This window comes from Ranitomeya variabilis, chromosome 1 (assembly GCF_051348905.1).
Source record: "Ranitomeya variabilis isolate aRanVar5 chromosome 1, aRanVar5.hap1, whole genome shotgun sequence".
In the NCBI taxonomy this organism is placed as follows: domain Eukaryota; kingdom Metazoa; phylum Chordata; class Amphibia; order Anura; family Dendrobatidae; genus Ranitomeya; species Ranitomeya variabilis.
In genome coordinates, this window is record NC_135232.1 from 515,577,079 (window position 1) to 515,600,909 (window position 23,831).

Genomic DNA, 23,831 nt, shown 5'->3' on the forward strand with positions numbered 1-23,831 from the left:
TGATGCTCTGCCAGGCCTTCACTGCGGTGGTTTTCAGTTGCTGTTTGTTTGTGGGCCTTACTGTCTGAAGTTTAGTCTTTAACAAGTGAAATGCATGCTCAATTGGGCTGAGATCAGGTGACTGACTTGGCCATTCAAGAATATTCCACTTCTTTGCTTTAATAAACTCCTGGGTTGCTTTGGCTTTGTTTTGGGTCATTGTTCATCTGTAGTATGAAATGACGACCAATCAGTTTGGCTGCATTTGGCTGGATCTGAGCACACAGTATGGCTCTGAATACCTCAGAATTCATTTGGCTGCTTCTCAGTGGTGTATCCAGGGGTGGGCAGCCGGGGCATGTACCCCGGGCGCAGCCGACAGGGGAGCACCAGCGGGCCGCCTGATGATGCGGCGGTCCAAGGAGGCTCGGGTGGGACTACACTTGTCCCGCAGCAGAGCCCCTCCACCGCACAGAGCCGCTCACCACAGCTATTGCTGCCGCAGCTCTGTGTGCACAGGACCTGTGATGAGGTCACAGGAGGGGAGGAGTCAGGAGTCACATGATCAAGGGCCTCCGTGTAGTGCCGGACTCTGCTGGTTGTCATGGTGCTGGATGAGGGTAAGCATTTGTGTGGGGTCAGGAGCCGTGTGTGTACGAGGTGTACAGAGCGGAACTGGGTGTGTGCAAGGTGTATGGAGCGGAGCCGTGTGTGTACGAGGTGTACAGAGCGGAGCCGTGTGTGTACGAGGTGTACGGAGCAGAACTGGGTGTGTGCAAGGTGTATGAAGTGGAGCCGTGTGTGTACGAGGTGTATAGAGCGGAACTGGGTGTGTGCAAGGTGTATGGAGCGGAGCCGTGTGTGTATGAGGTGTACAGAGCAGAGCCGTGTGTGTACGAGGCGTACGGAGCGGAACTGGGTGTGTGCAAGGTGTATGGAGCGGAGCCATGTGTGTACAAGGTGTACAGAGCGGAACTGGGTGCGTGCAAGGTGTATGGAGCAGAGCCATGTGTGTACGAGGTGTACAGAGCGGAGCCGTGTGTGTACGAGGTGTACGGAGCGGAGCCATGTGTGTACGAGGTGTACGGAGCAGAACTGGGTGTGTGCTAGGTGTATGGAGTGGAGCCTTGTGTGTACGAGGTGTACAGAGCGGAACTGGGTGTGTGCAAGGTGTATGGAGTGGAGCCGTGTGTGTACGAGGTGTAGAGAGCGGAGCCGTGTGTGTACGAGGTGTACAGAGCGGAACTGGGTGTGTGCAAGGTGTACAGAGTGGAGCCGTGTGTGTACGAGGTGTACAGAGCGGAACTGGGTGTGTGCAAGGTGTATGGAGTGGAGCCGTGTGTGTACGAGGTGTACAGAGCGGAGCCGTGTGTGTACGAGGTGTACGGAGCAGAACTGGGTGTGTGCAAGGTGTATGGAGCTGATCCGTGTGTGTACGAGGTGTACAGAGCGGAGCCGTGTGTGTACGAGGTGTACGGAGCGGAGCCGTGTGTGTACAAGGTGTACAGAGTGGAACTGGGTGTGTGCAAGGTGTATGGAGCGGAGCCATGTGTGTACGAGGTGTACGGAGCGGAACTGGGTGTGTGCAAGGTGTATGGAGCGGAGCTGTGTGTGTACGAGGTGTACAGAGTGGAGCCGTGTGTGTATGAGGTGTACAGAGCGGAACTGGGTGTGTGCAAGGTGTATGGAGCGGTGCCGTGTGTGTACGAGGTGTACAGAGCGGAGCCGTGTGTGTACGAGGTGTATGGAGCGGAACTGGGTGTGTGCAAGGTGTATGGAGCGGAGCCGTGTGTGTACGAGGTGTACGGAGCGGAACTGGGTGTGTGCAAGGTGTATGGAGCTGAGCTGTGTGTGTACGAGGTGTACAGAGCAGAGCCGTGTGTGTACGAGGTGTACGGAGCAGAGTCATGTGTGTACGAGGTGTACGGAGCGGAACTGGGTGTGTGCAAGGTGTATGGAGCGGAGCCGTGTGTGTACGAGGTGTACAGAGCGGAACTGGGTGTGTGCAAGGTATATGGAGCGGAGCCGTGTGTGTACGAGGTGTACAGAGCGGAGCCGTGTGTGTACAAGGTGTACAGAGCGGAACTGGGTGTGTGCAAGGTGTATGGAGCGGAGCCGGGTGTACGAAGTGTACAGAGCGGAGCCGTGTGTTTACGAGGTGCACAGAGCAGAGCCGTGTGTGTACAAGGTGTACGGAGCGGAACTGGGTGTGTGCAAGGTGTATGGAGTGGAGCCGTGTGTGTACGAGGTGTATGGAGCGGAACTGGGTGTGTGCAAAGTGTATGGAGCTGAGCCGTGTGTGTACGAGGTGTACGGAGCAGAGCCATGTGTGTACGAGGTGTACGGAGGGGAACTGGGTGTGTGCAAGGTGTATGGAGTGGAGCCGTGTGTGTACGAGGTGTACAGAGCGGAACTGGGTGTGTGCAAGGTGTATGGAGCGGAGCCGTGTGTGTACGAGGTGTACAGAGCGGAGCCGTGTGTGTACGAGGTGTACAGAGTGGAACTGGGTGTGTGCAAGGTGTATGGAGCGGAGCCGGGTGTGTACGAGGTGTACAGAGCGGAGCCGTGTGTTTACGAGGTGTACAGAGCAGAGCCGTGTGTGTACAAGGTGTACGGAGCGGAACTGGGTGTGTGCAAGGTGTATGGAGCGGAGCCATTTGTGTGTACGAGGTGTACAGAGCAGAGCCACGTGTGTACGAGGTGTACGGAGCAGAGCCGCGTGTGTGCGAGGTGTACGGAGCAGAGCCACGTGTGTACGAGGTGTACGGAGCAGAGCTGCGTGTGTACGAGGTGTACGGTGCCGAGCCGTGTGTGTACGAGGTGTACGGAGCCGAGACTCGTGTGTACAAGCTGTGCGGAGCCGCGTGTGTACAAGATGTATGGAGTGGAGCCACGTGTGTACGAGGTGTACGGAGCAGAGCCGTGTGTGCAAGGCGTACGGAGCTCAGCCGCGTGTGTAGGAGTAACTAGGTGTGGCCATTATACTGTACGCAATATGTGTGTGTGTTTGTGCGTGCATGCGTAGCGCTGCAGGTGAATGTGCAGAGACGTAAATGGTTTTGTGTGTGTGTGTGTGTACGGGGAGGAGAGGCGAGGGCAATGATGGGGCTGACGGGGAGAGGGCAATAATTGGGATGGAGGGGAGGAGGAAATGATGGATGTGGTGGAATGGGCAATGATGGAGGTGGAATGGGCAATGATGGAGGTGGAAATTGGAATGGGAAATGATGGTGGTGGGGGGAAAATGCAATGATGGTGGGGAGGAGGAAATCATGGAGGTGGTGGAAAGGGCAATAATGAGGGGGGGAAGAAATGATGGAGGTGGTAGAATGGACAAGTATGGTGGTGGTGGAAAGCACACTGATGATATTGGAGGGGGAGAAAATGATGGAGGTGATGGAATGGGCAAGTATGGTGATGGCGGCGGAAAGGACAATGATGATGGTGGTGGAAAGGGCAATGATGGGGATGGTGGAGGAAGAGAAAATGATGTATATGGTGGAAAAGGCAAAGGAGGAAATGATGGAGGTGGTGGACTGGGAAATTATGGGGTTTTGGGGGAGAAAGCAATGATAGTGGTGGTGGAGAAGGCAAAGATGGAGGTGGTGAAGAGAGCAATGATGGGGTGGGGTAGAGGAAAATAATGGGCATATATGAGGAAACAGTACTGGGGAATTGGGGGCATGTATGAGGAAACAGTACAGGAGAATGGGGGGCATATCTGAGGAAACAGTATGGGGGATGGGTGCAGACAGTATGAGGAGCGAATGGGGGAATGTATGCGGACACAGTATGAGTAGAGATGTGAAAAATGTATGTGGACAGAGTACGGGGAGTGAGGGTGATGGGATGTGTGCAGACACGGTATAGGGAGTCAGGTGAGCAGGCAGTATAGAAAGTGAGGGGTAAATATATGAAGGAGACAGTTTGGTGAACAGGAGGGATGTGAGAGGAGACAGTATGAGGAGGGAGGGGAATAGTGTGAGGAGACAGTATGGGGGAGAAAAGTGAGTGGGCACAGAATAGAAACTGAGTAGTGGGTTCGTAGCATGGGGGACAGTGTAAGGGCTCATTTCCACATGCGAGACATACGTCTGTGTCTCGCAGGTTAAAACCCTCTTCTGGCGCCGGCACCCCAGAGCGGAGCGTGTGGCCGCACAGCAACACATGGAGCTGCACGCTCCGCTCCCTAGTGCCGGCACCAGAAGAGGGTTTTAACCTGCGAGACACGGACGTATGTCTCGCATGTGGAAATGAGCCCTAAGGGCACAGCCAGGAGCGGACAGTATACCAAGGAGGGGGGGTCTGATGAGAGTACAGTATAAATACTGGGCCCTATAGGGGGACACAGTATGAGAGGACAGTGTGAAGAGGGGGCCGGTATGGAAAGGAGAGATGAGTGTGAAGAGCATGTACCATAAGAGGGACAGTGTGGGGGTCATATTTTGTGCAGACAATATAGTGAGGGGCAATTATTCATTCAGGAGCATTATAAAGACACTTCTATCTTTAAGGGCATCATGTGGAGATTTTCTGCAAAAGAGTGGAGAAGATGGAGGTCTTCAGAGACGGCTATGGATGAGAAAACTCATCATGGGATCTGGACAAGATGAAGAAAAGGAGAATGACTCCAGAGGCGACGTCATCTATAAGGTGCCTGGATGTAAATGTTATTTGTGATACTAACTAACTCATGTTTTTATTTATGTAAGGCTACGTTCACATTAGCGTCTTTGGGCGCAGCGTCGTCGACGTATACCGACGCATGCGTCATGCGCCCCTATCTTTAACATGGGGGGCGCATGGACATGCGCCGGTATGCGTTGTCAAGAGTTGTACGACGCATGCGTCATTTGGGCGCACCAGACAGGGCTTCGGCCGACGCTACATGTTGCATTTTTCCTGCACCAAATTTACGGTAAACAACGCATGCAACGCACTTGCGTCGTAAATGCGCCAAAAAAACACATTACTGTCTATGTACAACGCATAGGGCGCAGGTGCCTGCGTTGACCCGCGTTGTTCGACGCATGCGCCTTTTGAGTAAAAAAGTGATGAAGTGTCTAGACAGTGACAAGACCACCCCATAAATAGGGTGATTGCATTGTATTTCACTTGCCTGCACGTCTGGAAACAGAGAGTACACGAGACACAGCTCTGCCTTCAAGAGATGTAAGTATATAATTTCTCTGCCCATTTTTTTTTATTCTTTGCAATGTTTGTTGTTTGTTTTTTTTATGTGTGCGACTTTTTTTTTTCTTGCAATTTATGGTGGTTTATTTAATTTTAATTGGGTTGTTCTGCGTTGACCGCATGCGTCAAAAAACGCTGCGTTGTGTATTGCATTTTGAGTTGCGTCGACGACGCTGCGCCCAAAGATGCTAATGTGAACGTAGCCTTAGGAGCATTAAAGGGGATGTCCAGGTTTGTGATGAGTCTGCAGTCATTCTTTGTGACTGCCGACTTCTGAGTTCTCACAGTGCGCACTGCACGCTGTCAGGATTCTCTCGTGCTGGCGATTTACATACATGCAGTCACGTGCTGACTAGACATGTGTGGCCTCATTTAATGAAAATGAACTGAGGGAGGCTGGGCATGTCTTGTCGGAATGTGGTCAGAAGTATACAAATCACATGCTTGTGCTGACATGACTGTCCACCGGCAAGGGAGAATCCTAAAAGTGTGCAGTTGTGAGAATTCAGAAGCTGCGATGTCAGGATTCAGCTCTGCAGGTTCCAGTACTCATCATTGGACACTTCACTCACATGCGACTTTCATACTTATGGTCCTGTGACATCGAGCTTCTCTTCTGCTTCTCTCAGTTTTTCACTGAATATTGAGAGCATTAGGGAGAGGAGCTCATCGGTACATGACTAAGTGTGCAAATCGCATATGTCCTGGGGGGGGCGCCAAAATGAATTCTTGCCCCGGGTGCCAGAAACCCTAGATACATCTCTGCTGTTTCTGTCCTGTGTCACGTCATCAATAAATACTAGTGACCCAGTGCCACTGGCAGCCATGCATGCCCAAGCCATCACACTGCCTCCGTCGTGTTTTACAGATGATGTGGTATGCTTTGGATCATGAGCTGTACCACGCCTTCGCCATACATTTCTCTTTCCATCATTCTGGTAGAGGTTGATCTTGGTTTCATCTGTCCAAAGAATGTTCTTCCAGAACTGTGCGGGCTTTTTTAGATGTTTTTTTTAGCAAAGTCCAGTCTAGCCTTTTTATTCTTGATGCTTATGAGTGGCTTGCACCGTGCAGTGAACCCTCTGTATTTACTTTCATGCAGTCTTCTCTTTATGGTAGATTTGGATATTGATACGCCGACCTCCTGGAGAGTGTTGTTCACTTGGTTGGCTGTTGTGAAGGGGTTTCTCTTCACCATGGAGATTATTCTGCGATCATCCACCACTGTTGTCTTCCGTGGGCGCCCAGGTCTTTTTGCATTGATGAGTTCACCAGTGCTTTCTTTCTTTATCAGGATGTACCAAACTGTAGATTTTGTCACTACTAATATTGTAGCAATTTCTCGGATGGGTTATTTCTGTTTTCGCAGCTTAAGGATGGCTTGTTTCACCTGCATGGAGAGCTCCTTTGACCGCATGTTTACTTCACAGCAAAACCTTCCAAATGCAAGCACCACACCTCAAATCAACTCCAGGCCTTTTATCTGCTTAATTGGGAATGACATAATGAAGGGATTGCCCACACCTGTCCATGAAATAGCCTTGGAGTCAATTGTCCAATTACTTTTGGTCCCGTTAAAAACAGGGTGGCACATGTTAAGGAGCTGAAACTCCTAAACCCTTCATCCAATTTTAATGTGGATACCCTCAAATGAAAGCTGAAAGTCTGAACTTCAACTGCATCTGGATTGTTTTGTTTAAAATTCATTGTGGTAATGTCTATAACCAAAATTAGAAAAATGTTGTCTCTGTCCAAATATATATGGACGTAACTGTATATATATAAATGTCAGTGAGACATATATATATATATATATTATATATATATTTTTTATTTAATACAGAGCTATATAGCAGAAAAGCTGGTAATTCAATTGTCGGCTTTTGCTAAATCACTACCGAACCCGACAGGATATGATGAGACATGGTTTACATACAGTAAACCATTTCATATCTGTTAGATTTTTACATATCCGTCACTAATAATGTTAGAAGTGTTTGTGTGTAAAATTTGGGAGCTGTATGTGTTAAATTAAAGGGTTAATTCATGGAAAAAAATGGATGTGGGCTGTTTCTGAATATTTTCCCACACTACAGAGTTCAAATGAGTTCATGCCATCAGGGGGCGGAGCTTCGGTGATGGCACCATTAGTCACTGAAGCTCCATCACCAAAGCTCTGTCCCTGCATTTCATTCATTCCCTTCGTTTACAGCTGGGAGCGGCAGCATTAGCAGCGCTCCCGGTTGTAAATGTATTTAACCCCTTCAGATGGATTTACAGCGTGAGACTTGACTGTACGGCGGACAGGTATGGGATATTAAACTCCAGGGAATCGATGGAAGTTTAGTATAAAAAGTGAACAAACTTTATTTTATATCCATACAAACAATTTAAAAACAAGCACATGTCAAGTAATGAGAGTGCTAACAACACAAAAGACACCAGATATTGAAGGTCTACAGCACAATAATTAATGTGTCAGTATAATAGTAAAATACTTTAGGTGCAGACAAAAACTCTCCTATAGAGTATCCCAAAAGATAGTACTCTCATCAGCAAAAACCATCATTCAATGCCATGATCGCTCCTTTGTAACAGCCTGAGGGGATTCCATATCCAGGTACACCCGTTTAAATAAGGCATGTAAACGTAACCTGTGCCCAACACGGTGGCCCTAATGATAGGAACAACAGGAGAGCATGTCTCACCTAGTGCTGGGAAGACCACTGCACGCACCCAGCACTAGGTGAGGTATACTGACCTACAAGGCCATCTATAACCTGTCTCCTCCATACATCTCTGAACTAATTTCCGATATCTTCCCTCACGTAATCTCCTGTCCTCCAAAGACCTCCTTCTCTCCTCCACACTTATTTGCTCCTCACCCAACCGCCTCCAAGACTTCTCCAGAATATCCCCGATCCTCTGGAATTCTTTGCCCCAACGTATCCGACTATCAACCACATTCGGATCCTTCAGACGGAACCTGAAAACCCACCTCTTCAGGAAAGCCTACAGCCTGCACTGATCCCGCTGCCTCCTCATCACTACTGGAGCTACCGCCTCACCAACACCGGAGCTGCTGCAACCCCCCAACCTACTGTTTCCTTCCCCACCATCCTGTAGAATGTAAGCTCGCAAGGGCAGGGTCCTCGCCCCTTTGTATCAGTCTGTGATTGTTAGTTTGTTTACTGTAAGTGATATCTGTAATTTGTATGTAACCCCTTCTCATGTACAGCACCATGGAATCAATGGTGCTACATAAATAAATAATAATAATAATATGGTCCCTAACATAAATGTTTTTTTTAAGTCGTTGGAAAAGTCACTGGCCAACTTTTAACCCTTATAACTTCCTAACAAAAAAAAGAGGTTTTTTTTGTGACAAATAAACGCAGGTCATATCGAATAAATTTTACCATAGCCATGAAGTACAATATGTCATGAAAAAGCAGTCTCAGAATCAACAGGATCCATTGAAACTTTCATAGTCTGATGGATTTACATCGTGGGACTTGACTGTAACTCCGGAGAGGTATGGGATACTGTTGTTTTTTTATTTTAACTTTGTTTCAGATGACAAGGGTCTTCAATTGGATTGAGCGTTTAATAAACTATTACAACACCCTGTGTCTTTATTTCATTAAAATACTTTTTTCCTAATGTGTGTGTGTTTTTTTTAACCCTTTATGAACATAGGATTAATAATGGATAGGTGCCTTATTGACATCTCTCCATTATTAACCAGGCTTAATGTCACTTTACATTAGCAAGGTGACATTAACCCTTTATTACCCCATATCCCACTGCTACAGGGGAGTGGGAAGAGAGTGGCTAAGTGCCAAAATAGGTGCATCTTACAGATGTGCCTTTTCTGGGGTGGCTGGGGGCAGAAGTTTTTAGCCGGGGAAGGGGGGCAATAACCATGGTCCCTCTCTAGGCTATTAATATCTGCCCTCAGTCACCGGCTTTCCCGCTCTGGCAGAGAAAATTGCGCGGGAGCCCACGCCAGTTTTTTTGCGTGATTTAACCCTTTATTTTAACACCTAGAGCTCCCAAATTTTGCACACACTACTAACATTATTAGTAAGGAATATGTAAAAATATAAGGGATATGAAATGGTTTGCTGTATGTAAACCATGTCTCATATCCTGTCGGGTTTGATAAGGAGATAGCAAAAGCCCGCAATTGAATTACTGGCTTTTCTGCTATCTAGCGCTGTATTAAATATAAATATATGTATATATATGTATTAAACCAAGCAGCTTGCACTGGTGGTTATCCACATGTCCCATCCTTATGCACTTTACTACCTATATATATTGTATGCACTTTTTATGATATATTTGTCATATAATAAAGTACTATTTTCTATTAGTTCCGATTGACTCCTGTTGTACTCCTTGGTTTAATGCTATTGTATGGAGTTGGTTCTTTCTTTTGGTTTGGGGTGTTTCATGCACCATTGTGTGTTTTTGATTTCTCCCCTGTGTTGAATCGAAATGGTTCCTGGTTCTGTTACCATGTATATATATGTGTCTCACTGACATATACAGTACAGACCAAAAGTTTGGACACACCTGCTCATTTAAAGATTGCTCTGTATTTTCATGACTATGAAAACTGTAAATTCACACTGAAGGCATCAAAACTATGAATTAACACATGTGGAATTATATACTTAACAAAAAAGTGTGAAACAACTGAAAATATGTCTTATATTCTAGGTTCTTCAAAGTAGCCACCTTTTGCTTTGATGACTGCTTTACACACTCTTGGCATTCTCTTGATGAGCTTCAAGAGGTAGTCACCGGAAATGGTCTTCCAACAATCTTGAAGGAGTTCCCAGAGATGCTTAGCACTTGTTGGCCCTTTTGCCTTCACTTTGCGGTCCAGCTCACTCCAAACCATCTCGATTGGGTTCAGGTCTGGTGGTCATCTGGCATAGCATCCCATAGCATCGGACTGACTGACCTTCATTTCTTAAAGTAATGATCGCCACTCGTTTTTCTTTACTTAGCTGTTTTTTTCTTGCCATAATACAAATTCTAACAGTCTATTCAGTAGGACTATCAGCTGTGTATCCACCAGACTTCTGCACAACACAACTGATGGTCCCAACCCCATTTATAAGGCAAGAAATCCCATTTATTAAACCTGACAGGGCACACCTGTGAAGTGAAAACCATTTCCGGTGACTACCTCTTGAAGCTCATCAAGAGAATGCCAAGAGTGTGTAAAGCAGTCATCAAAGTAAAAGGTGGCTACTTTGAAGAACCTAGAATATAAGACATAATTTCAGTTGTGTCACACTTTTTGTTAAGTATATAAATCCACATGTGTTAATTCATAGTTTTGAAGCCTTCAGTGTGAATTTACAATTTTCATAGTCATGATAATACAGAAAAATCTTTAAATGAGAAGGTGTGTCCAAACTTTTGGTCTGTACTGTATATACTGTATATATATATATATATATATATATATATATATATATATATTTATGGACTGTATATATTTTTTTACGAATATTTGAGGCCATGGATCAATTCTATGTCCATTTTGCAAGCCGGCGAGAAAATCTCGCCGTGCGGATGCCATACACACGGATAATTTTTGGAGAAAAAATCGCATCCTCGCATTGAATACGGGTCACTGTTCAGGACATTTTCTGCGTATCTCGGCCATCAAAAACAGACCGTAATTTTGTACGTTGTGTGTGACTCCGGCCTTATTCTTACAATCATTAATTTGTTAGAAATAATAATTTGAGACTTTAGGCTACAATGTGCAAAGCAAAGGATTAGGTTTGAGTCAATGTGCTGTTTTAAAACCTTTGTTTTTAATATACTGTATGTGTATCAATAAAATAGAATTCATAGCTCTCTTCTCAACTCGATACTTTATACCTGTTTCTTGAGTTTATAGTGTGTCATTATATAAAAGTGTAGACTGTATTTTCACCAGATTTCCCTTCTTTTGGCTTTATCTGAGATTTGTAATGCCCTGGGAGAGGGGATGAGGAGACTAGTTGCTGTGATCTCTGCCATTCACAGCACACAGAGATGGATTCTTGCTCTTTGCCCCTTTTTAAGGACACAGAGATGAGTAACAGCAGCAGCATGGAGGAAACAACACAGCAGTAGTGACCAGTGAACATATGAATCCAGTTCTGGCGCTGAGCTAAAAGACTTGTTAGAAAGTCCAGCATGATCTTTCTGTGTCTCCCTCTGACAGTCTCCTCATTCTGCTCTTCTTTCACCCTTCCCTCTCCATATAGTGTAAGACAGATTTGAGCTGTTTTTCAGAGTGGATAGTGAGTTCAGGAGACGGGGGAGAGGAAGAATTGTCTTATAAGTGGGAAAGGAACCAGAATTCTATGATCAGATATATTACAAAGTTTAATCTATTAACCCATACCATTTCAATTAAAATATTCTAGCAACCTGCAGCTGCGCTGTGTGGGAACTTTGTGCATACAATCTTACCCAAAAGTTAAGTGTATGTTGTAGATTCTAGGCTTTCCTCATTGGAATCTTCTGGCCACTACAGTTGAAATTGGCTTAATATGAGCAGTTTTGCACATCCATGAAACAAGGAGCATGCATATATTGCAATACCCAGCCCAATCAGACTGATTGCAAGGTCCCATGACTTGAGCTATCTGTCACATAAGTGCCAATGAGGCAGTCAGCTCAGGTCTGGACATCCAGCCGGGTATTGCAATCTGAGTACGATCATTGAAATATGAAGCTAGTCTAAATATAACAATACAACTTGTATTCATGTCAGTGACCTGGTGTTGCTACCCTGTTGGTTGGTAACAGCTGGTTTATGCCAATCTGGCTGTCACTTTTGATGTGTATTTAAAGGGGTTATTTCAAGGTTTTAAATGATTAAAATTCAAAGTGGTTGCAAAAACAAGTAAATGTACAACTTATGTCTTATTAAAAATCCTCTCCTTTCTCACAAATAGTGGGATTTTTAATTTCATGGTTTACTGCTTGTTGCCTAGATTACCAGATACCTTGCATTCTCATAATAGCCAGTTGCTAATGTCAGGTGCACGTACAAGGCTCTATGATTTCAGAGCCTTCAAACACCACTCTGATGCTGACCAGATCACAGTTTCAGTAGCCATGTGCTTCTCTCATGCTGTACAGGCAAAGAAGCTATTTCTAGCAGTATAGAAAAGCGCTTAATTTTGATCAGAAGTGCAACCCTGCTTATGGTCACATGGTCAGTCTTCAGAAAGGCACTGCCAATGAGAAACAGGATGCTAGGAGGCAGAAGAGGTGCCCTCGTTAAAAACAACACGAAAAAACGCCTTTAAGTCCTGACTGCCATATCATTATAATTAAAGGTGTTTTGCTATGAACAAAGTACATTTTAATCAATATATCCTGTAAAAATAATAACTTTCAGAATTGGATGTGTTTAAATAAAATGTACTGTGTAATGGTTATGTCTGACTGTGCAGGAACATGGTCTGATCATAGCACAGCTCCTGGGCAGGGAGGACACAAAAGAGAATACAGACAGAATCTTAGAGTCCCTTTAAAATTTAATTTTTCCAGGCCTGTCAGGGTGCCTATAATGGCCATATATTTTTTTAACATTTTCGAAAAGGTCCTAGCTTTTTTTTTGTTAATTTTGGAGATTTCTGTGATGCAGATGCATATGTAATGCTTATTTTATTGACAACATGTGAGATGTTTTTGAAACAGATCTGTCAGAATTTGCAGGTCCATGTTGTTTGCGACTTTTTTTGTATTTTAACAATGGAAACATCATCTACATTTTATCAGAATACCTCATTTAAAACAATCCAATTTGGATCAATTTGTGCATCTCCCTCTGGGTCCAAGACAACGGTTTGGTAAGCTCTGAAGTCTGTAAGAGTGATTTCTGCATTGTCAGGACAGACATCCACTTTGTCAACCACCAAATCTCTGTCAAAATCTCCTTCGCAGGCGTCTCCAATACCATTTCCTAAAGAAAAAAAACACTATCATTTTTAAATAGAATAAGAATTCTTTATGATCCAACAGAACATTTCCAAAAATTATATCTCCTTTCTCCCCTTTGGTAATTTTGTGGCACAAATGACAAGTAGACACTGAATTATATGCATATTAATATCAACAAGAAATACAAAAGGCATGACAATATTCTGACCTATCAACTGCTGCAATTACCCCAAAACAGTGACATTGTTTTTGTGCTACAGGTATATTCTTAACATTACACAAAAACATATTTTAGGCTGGTTTCACATTTGCGGTTGTGTCCGCAGCGTTTATGCCGCATTTTTCCGCATGCGTCATGTTTTCCTATCTTTAACATTAGGGACGCAGGTGTCTGTGATTGGATGCTTTTTGCCACGTTTGACGACACATGCGTCGTTTCGTTGTCTGCGGCTTGGCGCGGTAAACGATACATGTTGCAATTTCAGGGGCATGAATTTGCCGCCTAGAAATGTATGCGGTTGTTAGCGGAAGGAATGCGGCGAAAAAACGCATTTCAGTCTATGAGAAAGCATACGTTCGCAAGCACATGCGTTTGTTTGCGTTTGTGAACAAATGCGTTTTTCCACAGTAAAGCTGTCTAGACACTGATAAGCCACCCCCCACATACAAACTGATAAAAGGAGGGAGTGGGCATTTGCAGGTCACTACTCAGCAGACTGGGAATAAGAGAAGAAGCTCTGAAGCTGTGAGGAATCTACACTTTGAACAATGTGAGTATCAAAGCCAATGTCTGTATTTTCTTTTTTCTCTCTCTATATGTAATAAATTTCAATGTTTTTTGCCCCCAATACTGTTTGGTTATTTGTGTATTTTGCTGCTGGCAACACACACCGTACGCCGAATAAACACACTGCACCGTACACTTTGTGTTTTTGCCACCTCATAGCTCCAGGCGTTAGACAAGTAGAACACTGCAACTTTGCTTCTTGTGTTTGGTATGGAGCTATGAGTTGTCAAAAGCTAATATTACTTGTATTTTCTCTATAATCTTTTCAGTCTGCTTAATGTATGTGACGCAGACTGAAGAGACAATGGCGGTAATACAAAGCAGATCTATATGCAGCGCCCCAGAGTCCTGGTCATTGCAGTATTGACGCTCCGCCACTAAGGGGAGTGATGGTATGTCTGATGGCACTAAAGGAGTTCACCTGACCAGGTATCACAGTCACACATTACACTTCACACTCTGGCCACCAGGGGGAGCAAAGGGTTCTATATATTAGGCCACTCCTCACAATCTGTAAAACTGGGGGCTGGATAGGAAATTAGCCAGAAGCTGACTGGGTTGGATCCAGGCAACATCCTGTGGCAGAGGGTGTTGCGGGAGAAGATTCAGGGGGGTCCCTGTCAGGGGTGGGATCCTGGCAGTGACCTAGCGAACAGGATAGAACGTTACGGAGCCGCGCCTGCACTCGAGTGCGGCGGCATCTTAAGAAAGGAAACGAAGCGAGGTTTATTGTGGAGAAGTGAGAAACGAGATCACAGCAAAAAGGAGATAAACCAGTAGGAGTCGTGCCTTAAGATCGTGGCAACATCCTACTGAGGCACGTAGCCGGTGGCCGGAAAGCCGAGGAAGTATTGGGCTCCAAGCAGTACTTCAAACAGCGGCAGGGCAGTTGACTTTAGGTTGGCTGTCTCGCCTAAATCACCTAAGCAGACATAGGGGGCAATTGTGGGAGAGGGGCGACGTTAGGGTCCCGGAAGAACTCCAGGCCTACCCGTCATACGGGTGCGTCCATATCATCTGGGGGATGGAGAAGAACATCAGAACAGATACAAGTTGTGGGAAAGAACATCAGAAACAGACACAACAGTTGTGAGGACTATCCCGTGGTGCTCAGCAGGGAGGTACTACAACACACAGGCGCTAGAAGGTAGGCACTGATTTCCACCTGCAAAGGGAACTCTGGAGGTGCCTTTGGACCGGATTTCAGCCAGCCCTGTTAGCAGTACTCTTGATTGCGGATCCTGAAGCCTTCAGTAAAGAGGTAAAGAGACTGCAACCCCGTGTCCTCGTTATTCATCGCGACTTGCACCATGCACCATCATCACACCTTTCATTGGACGCCCCTTAGCAGGGTCACGGACCGGGTCTAGCCACCGTGACAACCCCAGGACCGAGACTGAGAGGCCCGGTAATGAGACCCAGCAGCCCTGCGTTTGGGGGCGCTCCAACTTGGCGTCACGAACAGGATCTACTTAAGACTGAAGAATCAGGTCATGTGTGCCTTGGAACTGTGTCTTAATTGTGTTTGAACTGTGACTTATTGCAAAGACTGTGTATTGCCACTTCCCACCAAAACTGCCGCCATTACAGCGCCAAGGGGAGTGCAGGAGAAGAAGAAGGGCGTGGAAGTGGGCGTAGACAAGCTGAAGAGCGCGAATGACAATGGCCGCCCAGTCTAAATATTTCTGTATCCTGAGGACGTGTCCGTTAGCAGCTGAGGTCCGCCTTCTTATCCTCTTTGGAGGGTGGAGACCATGGAGACGGGGCCGCCCACAAAAGAGAACACGGGAAGACGATCTAGAAGAAGGGACAGACATGGCGGCCTCCAAGCAGCCATGTGGGAATGACCCAACCTGGCGCCAGCCCGCATCGTTGGGAGCAAGCCAGGGCCCACCCCTACAGCGGGTACTGACCGCTGCAGAGCTGCTTGCGAGAGGAGGGCCCGGCAGCCACTCGCCGGATGAATGGGTGGTTGCGGCCGAAGCCCCGCGGGAGGAGCGATGCCGAGAAGCCCACGCTCGAGTTAGTTCCCAGCTGGTTCACTCTTCAGAGATCCGCCTGTCCCCTGCATTCCCCTCTTCACCCGACCCGACCGCGGAAGACCCACGGACCCCGCCGCCGGGCCGTTAACCGCAGGAGCGGGATCTGAAACTGATACAATGGATGGAGCACCGGCGGCGCCTGGTGGCCGCGTGGCGAAAGGAGAAGGAAAGAGAAGCCCGACCTGTAGCTGTGATCGATCTGAGGGCTGAAGTGAAAGATCCTCCGCCGAAGTGGGGTGTAGTGGTCACCTTCAACTCCCAGGAAGGAATGGGAGTTATTCAGGAGATTGGAGAGCCGCTGAAGGTACACGTCGCCCGGAGCGAGGTGGAGCCCTGTTATGGGGAAATTGATGCAACCCGCGACTTGAAGCCGGGAGATGCAGTGGTCTACACCCGATGGCAGAGGGGAACGGGTTGGAGAGCTCAGGATGTCCAGCGCTGTGCAGCTCTTCAGACCGTCCCTGAGGTCCCAGAATCCGGACCCGTCATTGAGGAGTCGATTGCAGCCTCCATTTCGGATCACCAAGCTGCTTCAACCCATCGTGTGACCAGGGGCCCCACCTGTTCTCGGCTGAGAGGGGTGGACTTGGGGCCAAGTAAAGCCCTGGTGGATACCACCTCCTGATTTATGAGCCTAAAACTGCAGAAAGCTGAAATTGTATATAGTTCATTAACTGTTTGTCTTCCGTGTCCTCTGCTGCTAATACCCGACCAGGGTTATTCTTAAAGGGATCCCTTTGTTTACCCGGGATCCCTATTGCATTTTATTTTCGCTCTTGTTTTTATTTTTACTTTTGTTCATCCATGTTACAAAGACTGCCGAATCATGGACTGTGAATGGTTCACAAACTGTATTGTAAATAGTTTGCACCTTCTTAAAGGTGCCCTCTACTGGTTTTACAAAAGAGAGAGCTTTTTGAAGAGACTGTTCCTGAGTACAGCATGGAAGCTTTTGCCTTAAACGGACTTGCAGATAGAGAGAGTCTGCATTACCTTAAAGAGACTTGGTTCCCTCTTAAAGGGAACGTTCACTAGTTGCACTCAAAGTATAATGTTGCCTTAAAGAAAGTAAATGGTCATAATGCTTTACATAGAAGCAATATGTAGTTAGTTAGATAGTTATAGAGAATGTTTAATAATGTTACTAGAGATTGAGGACAGGAAAGAGTTGAAAGCCGAATTTCAATAAAGTAAACCCGTAGGGGTTAGTTAGTGAGTCCTCCTGAGAGCCATAGAGAGATGGTTAACTGATCCTGTACTAAGAAAAGAGGCAGTAGGCCTGGGAAGATAGACAGGCGGTCCTGCATATGAAAAATCAGAGAGTAAAAAGAAAAATGTTTTGCACTTAGAAAAGAGAAGTAAAGAAGAAGTTAATTTATATTTCAGAGTTTTATAGTAAGCCTTTAGTGGGTTCAGCATATACGCCCTTAAAGGAAAAGTTAAATTATTGTTCAGAATTTGCACTTAGTAGAATACCCGGCTGGGTAATAGAAGTTATTTATAGTATGTTATTTAAAATATTTAACCATGTTTTTGTTTGTAACGTTCAAGAGTCCTCACCTCCCATAAAGGGAAGCACTGTTATATTTACTTGTTCATTGCATTTCAAAATTTTGTATGTCTTTTGCTGACATGTATTGTTGTTTTCTTCCCAGTCCGGGAGTACTGGATTTAACCGAGGGGGAGTGCAGCGCCCCAGAGTCCTGGTCGTTGCAGTACTGACGCTGCGCCACTAAGGGGAATGATGGTACGTCTGATGGCACTAAAGGAGTTCACCTGACCAGGTATCACAGTCACACATCACACTTCGCACTCTGGCCACCAGGGGGAGCAAAGGGTTCTATGTATTAGGCCACTCCTCACAATCTGGTAAAACTGGGGGCTGGATAAGGAAGTTAGCCAGAAGCTGACTGGGTTGGATCCAGGCAACATCCTGTGGCAGAGGGTGTTGCGGGAGAAGATTCAGGGGGGTCCCTGTCAGGGGTGGGATCCTGGCAGTGACCTAGCGAACAGGACAGAACGTTACGGAGCCGCGCCTGCACTCGAATGCGGCGGCATCTTAAGAAAGGAAACGAAGCGAGGTTTATTGTGGAGAAGTGAGAAACGAGATCGCAGCAAAAAGGAGATAAACCAGTAGGAGTCGTGAATTAAGATCGTGGCAACATCCTACTGAGGCGCGTAGCCGGTGGCCGGAACGCTGAGGAAGTATTGGGCTCCAAGCAGTACTTCAAACAGCGGCAGGGCAGTTGACTTTAGGTTGGCTGTCTCACCTAAATCACCTAAGCAGACATAGGGGGCAATTGTGGGAGAGGGGCGACGCTAGGGTCCCGGAAGAACTCCAGGCCTAACCGTCATACGGGTGCGTCCTAGCCATATCATCTGGGGGACGGAGAAGAACATCAGAACAGATACAAGTTGTGAGAAAGAACATCAGAAACAGACACAACAGTTGTGAGGACTATCCCGTGGTGCTCAGCAGGGAGGTACTACAACACACAGGCGCTAGAAGGTAGGCACTGATTTCCACCTGCAAAGGGAACTCTGGAGGTGCCTTCGGACCGGCCGGTCTCAGCCAGCCCTGTTAGCAGTACTCTGGATTGCGGATCCTGAAGTCTTCAGTAAAGAGGTAAAGAGACTGCAACCCTGTGTCCTCGTTATTCATCGCGACGTGCACCACACACCATCATCACACCTTTCATTGGACGCCCCTTAGCAGGGTCACGGACCGGGTCTAGCCACCGTGACAACCCCAGGACCGAGACTGAGAGGCCCGGTAACGAGTACCCCGCGGCCCTGCGTTTGGGGGCACTCTATATACACATCTGAAAGGCCTCATCTCCAACCATAAAATATGGCATCGGTGGACCTTGAGTGTTGGGGAGAGGTCTTGGCAGGGGAAAATTAAATTTTTTGCCATACAAACGTCGGCCCATATCCGAGTTCTTGAAAGTCTGGGAGTCATTGCCACTGCCAAAAGCTCCAATGTCCACGGCGAAAAAAATAACAGTCCGCATCTGGTATTGCCATGAGCACTTCAGAAAAATATTTCTTGTAGTTAAAGTACTCGGATCCAGATCTGGCGGGTTTGGTAATCTGTATGTGCTTTCCATCCACTGCTCCCAAACAGTTGGGGAAATTACACACTCTCTAGAATTTGTCGGCAATTTCCATCCATATGTCCACGGTGGGTAGGGGGATAAATTCATCCCGGAGAACGTTCCACAAAGCCTGGCAGGTGTCTGCAACTATTCCAGACAAGGTGGAAATTCCAAGCCGGTACTGAAAGTGGAGCGATGATAAGCTCTCTCCGGTGGCCAGGAATCTGAAAAAGAAAAAAAAAATTAGGAACAATTCTATTTATGGTGGGGTTTTGCTAATCACATAAAGGAAAATACAAATAATACATGGCAGAACAATAATAATTATGACATTTGTTTAGAATTATTACGTACCTTAGTGTGACCAAGAGACGTTCCTCTGCAGGAATCCCTCTACGGAGCTGGGTGTCCTGTCTCCAGATGGCTCCTTGGACGCGACCAATTAAATCCTGAAAAGTCTCTTGAGACATCCTGGTATATTCCGGGAATTTTTCCAGGTTGGCATTAAGCTCGCCATATAGCTTGTGGTAGGCTCCACGGCTCTCCCGGAGTTCAATAAGGGTTGTCTCCAATAACACCGATGCCGTGTTCTTCTCTGTCTTTCTCGATTTCTTTGTTGCTCCCAAGCAAACGCACAGGCAAGAAACAGCTTTATGTACTTCAATCCAGGTTGAAATAAAAGCTCTCCATGCGAAGATCCACCATGACAAAGGATACAGTACCAAACTGTAAAGATTTCAGCTGACCAAGGGTCTATATAAAGATATTCCATAATACACGCCCACTGTAGTCCCATTGGCGGTGTCTGTTTATCTAGATTTTTCTCCTGTAAAATTTTCCACCATGCGCACAGAAAACGCAAATGCATGAAAAAGCATGTAAACGTTGCGGTTTTTTACCGCATGTGTTAGCTTATGTGTCTAAACAACGCTGCATTTGCACGCATTTGCATGCGGTTTATCGTGTGTTTCAGGTTGCGGTATAAACACTGCGGATTTTACCGCAAATGTGAAACTAGCCTTAGTGCTGCGAAAGAGAAGGGATCCAGGTTCTTAGGAGACTAGGTGAGTATACATCAGTATTCCCTTTTTGTATCGCTACTAAAAACTGTTGTCAGCTGCGATCTTCTTTTAGGCTATGTGCACATGTTCTGGAAAGTGTGCAGAATTTTACTGAGAATATCCTGACTACTTTCGCAGGAAATCCACATGCATATTTTTCCGCTGTTTTTTTTTTTTTGCGGTTTTCTCGCATTTTTTGCGCATTTTTGCACGGATTTTTCATGTTTTTTTGCATCCCAATGCAACAAATGGAGGGAAATCCGCAAAAAATCCTCAAAATTAATGAAAATGCTGCGTTTTTTTCAGCGATAAGTTTTTATCGCAGAAAAAAAGCAACATGTGCACAAAAATTGCGGAATGCATTAAAAATTATGGGATGCTTAATGTTTGCGTTTTTAAAGCGCTTTTACAGTGGAAAACCGCTGAAATAAAGCGCAAAAAATGTGAAAAATCCGGAATGTGTGCACATAGCCTTATACTGTTTTTTTTAAAAGATTTTATTATATGAAATAGAAATTTGTTAAGGCTTTGTTTTACTTGGTATATACACGTGCTTCTCACAAAATTAGAATATCATCAAAAAATTAATTTATTTCAGTTTTTCAACACAAAAGTATATATTATATAGAGTCATTACAAGTAGAATGATCTATTTCAAGTGTTTATTTCTGTTAATGTTGATGATTATGGCTTATAGACAATGAAAACCCAGAATTCATTCTCTCAGTAAATTAGAATACTTTATAACACCAGCTTGAAAAATTATTTTAAAATCTGAAATGTTGGGCTACTGAAATGTATGTTCAGTAAATGCACTCAATACTTGGTCTGGGCTCCTTTTGCATCATTTACTGCATCAATGCAGCATGGCATGGAGTCGATCAGCCTGTGGCACTGCTGCGGTGTTATGGAAGCCCAAGTTGGTTTGATAGCAGCCTTCAGGTTGTCTCCATTGTTCTGTCTGGTGTCTCTCATCTTCCTCTTGACAATACCTCATAGATTCTCTAGAGGTTAAGGTCGGGTGAGTTTGCTGGCTAATCAAGCACAGTGATAATGTTATTTTTAACCAGATATTGGTACTTTTGGTAATGTGGACAGGTGCCAAGTCCTGCTGTAGAATGACATTTCCATCTCCAAAAAGCTTGTCGGCAGAGGGAAGCATGAAGTGCTCTAAAATTTCCTGGTAGACGGCTTCGCTGACTTTGGTCTTTATAAAACACAGTGGACCTACACCAGCAAATGACATGGCTCCCCAAACCATCATGGATTGTGGAAACTTCACACTAGGCCTCAAGCAGCTTGGATTGTGTGCCTCTCCACTCTTCCTCCAGACTCTGGGACCTTGATTTCCAAATGAAATACAAAATTTACTTTCATCTGAAAATAATGCCTTGGACCACTGAGCAACAGTCCAGTTCTTTTTGACCTTGGTCCAGATAAGATGCTTCTGGCATTGTGTATTGGTCATGAGTGGCTTGACACAAGGAATGAGACACCTCTAGCCCATGTCCTGGCAACGTCTGTGTGTGGTGGCTCTTGAAGCAATGACTCCAGCAGCAGTCCACTCCTTGTGAATCTCCCCCAAATTTTTGAATGACCTTTTCTTAACAATCCTTTCAAGGATTATCTCGATCGCTTGTGCATCTTTTTCTACTATACTTTTTCCTTTCACTTAACATCCCATTAATATGCTTCGATACAGCACTCTGTGAACAACCAGTTTTTAGCAATGACCTTTTGTGGCTTACCCTCCTTGTGGAGTGCGTCAATGACTGCCTTCTGGACATCTGTTAAGTCAGCAGTCTTCCCCATGATTGTGGAGCCTACTGAAACAGATTAAGGGACTTTTTAAAACGCTTAAGAAGCCTTTGCAGGTGTTTTTGTTAATTATTCGAATTTACTGAGAAAATGACTTTTGGGTTTTTATTGGCTGTAAGCCATAATCATCAACATAAACAGAACCACTATGTTTGTAATGACTCTATATTATATATGAGTTTCAGTTTTTTGCATTGAAGAACTGAAATAAATCAACTTTTTGATGATATTCTAATTTTGTGAGAAGCACCTGCATGCTGTAAGTTATAGTCCAGAATTGTAAGAATAAACATAAAGGAGATGAAAAGAAGAAAGCAAGTAAAAACAAAAAGAAAGGTGGAAATTAGAACTGCACAGCTGCAAAGTGATAGTTCTAAGGAATGATGGAATCATGATTCCTCTACAGATGTGTTGGTATTAGTAACAATAAGTCAAATAGAGCCCAAATGGAACTAAAGTTTTCAGGGTACTGTGGATTGAAGTAATCAGATATTCCATGAAGATGGACATCTTTAATTTGGGTATAAATATCCACTTTGGATGGAGCAACTGATTGCTTCCAAAAAAGAGCTATGCGTCATTTGGCCACAGTAAGAACATGGAGAATCACTCTGGTACTAGCTTTTACATTATTTTTAGTTACGTTATGTACATATGTGAGTGGATCTAAGGGAATAATTCTGTCAAAAAGGTCTTTAAGCAGTACCTGCACCATAGACAAATAAGTTGCAGTTTTGGGGCATTTCTAGAATATTTACTAGAGAAAGCATACATGAGAGTTGCAAGATCAAGTGTCCAATAAACAGTTGTGTGTGTATAGTTGTAGGCTACCATGCCTTAAGTAGCTTGTACTGATTTTCTTTATATAAATAGCAAAGAGAACTCTTAGCAGTGCTAGACCATTTCACAGACCATAAGGATTGGGGGAGTTTTTTTTATCCCAACCAAAAATCCCATTTAAAGAGGATTACTCAAGTTATTTTCATGCTGTCAAAATAAAGAAATGTACTAAGTTTTCAATTAACTCCATCTCTCTATATGCTTTCATTCTTGTGCTGCGAGAGCTTTTATTTTACATAGTGTGCAGGCCACCAGTGCATGGCTAAGTATGTGCAGTAGTTACATTGCAGAAGAGGTTAACTCCTAAATTCTACTCAGCTCTCTCAACACATTGATTTCTATACAGCAAATAACTGCTCACCTTGCTCCCCCTCCCTCTCTGCTCCTGACAAGATGCGGTTATAAATCAGCAGATCCCACCATCAGCATTTTCCAGAGCATTTCTCCTAATTATGGTTCTCACTTTCCTGAGCCATGTGTTTGTTCACTGCAATGTTATATCTATATAAAATATAGTGATAGCAGTATAGACTTCAGAGCACGTTCTGCTAACTCTACAGTTCTGCTACTGACTAGAAATGTCACTCAAGGACAAAATGCAATCCCCCATGAGTAACCAAGAAAAAGACCTGAAAGCTGTGTGCCACCGAACACAAGTTGAGAATACCTCTGTGGAGAAATGGGGTCAGTGGGTGCTCTCGTCTGATGGCCCGGCTGTCTTTAGCAAGACGGCATGGACCAGGGCTCATACCACTGAACGCCCGCTCTATCTCCAGGTGGGCAATACACTACACAGACAACACAGGGTTAAGGTAAAACAGTGTGGCAATACTTTATTGAACCACAGCACACAATAGCAAACAGAACAATCTCAGCAATTACTCCAACATAGTGCACATGACAGAGTCTTACTCTTCCGTTGTCTCGCTGGGATAATGGTAGATGTTATATCAGAGCTCCCAGAGTCGCTATTCCACCTGTGATATACACACAGAGAAGAGATATCAACAAGCGTAGGAAGATGACAGAGAACAGTCCATAG

The 23,831-nt window shown here is 45.1% G+C and overlaps 1 protein-coding gene across 1 annotated transcript in view; it reads right to left on the reverse strand.

Annotated features, from left to right (window-relative positions):
• The window catches only part of LOC143766163 (cartilage oligomeric matrix protein-like), an 883,353-nt gene that overhangs the window by 75,590 nt on the left and 783,932 nt on the right, over window positions 1-23,831 (reverse strand). Inside the window, exon 14 of the mRNA XM_077253630.1 lies at window positions 12,987-13,165. Within this exon, the coding sequence (XP_077109745.1) occupies window positions 12,987-13,165 (179 nt within the window). The remainder of the gene's footprint in view (window positions 1-12,986; window positions 13,166-23,831) is intronic.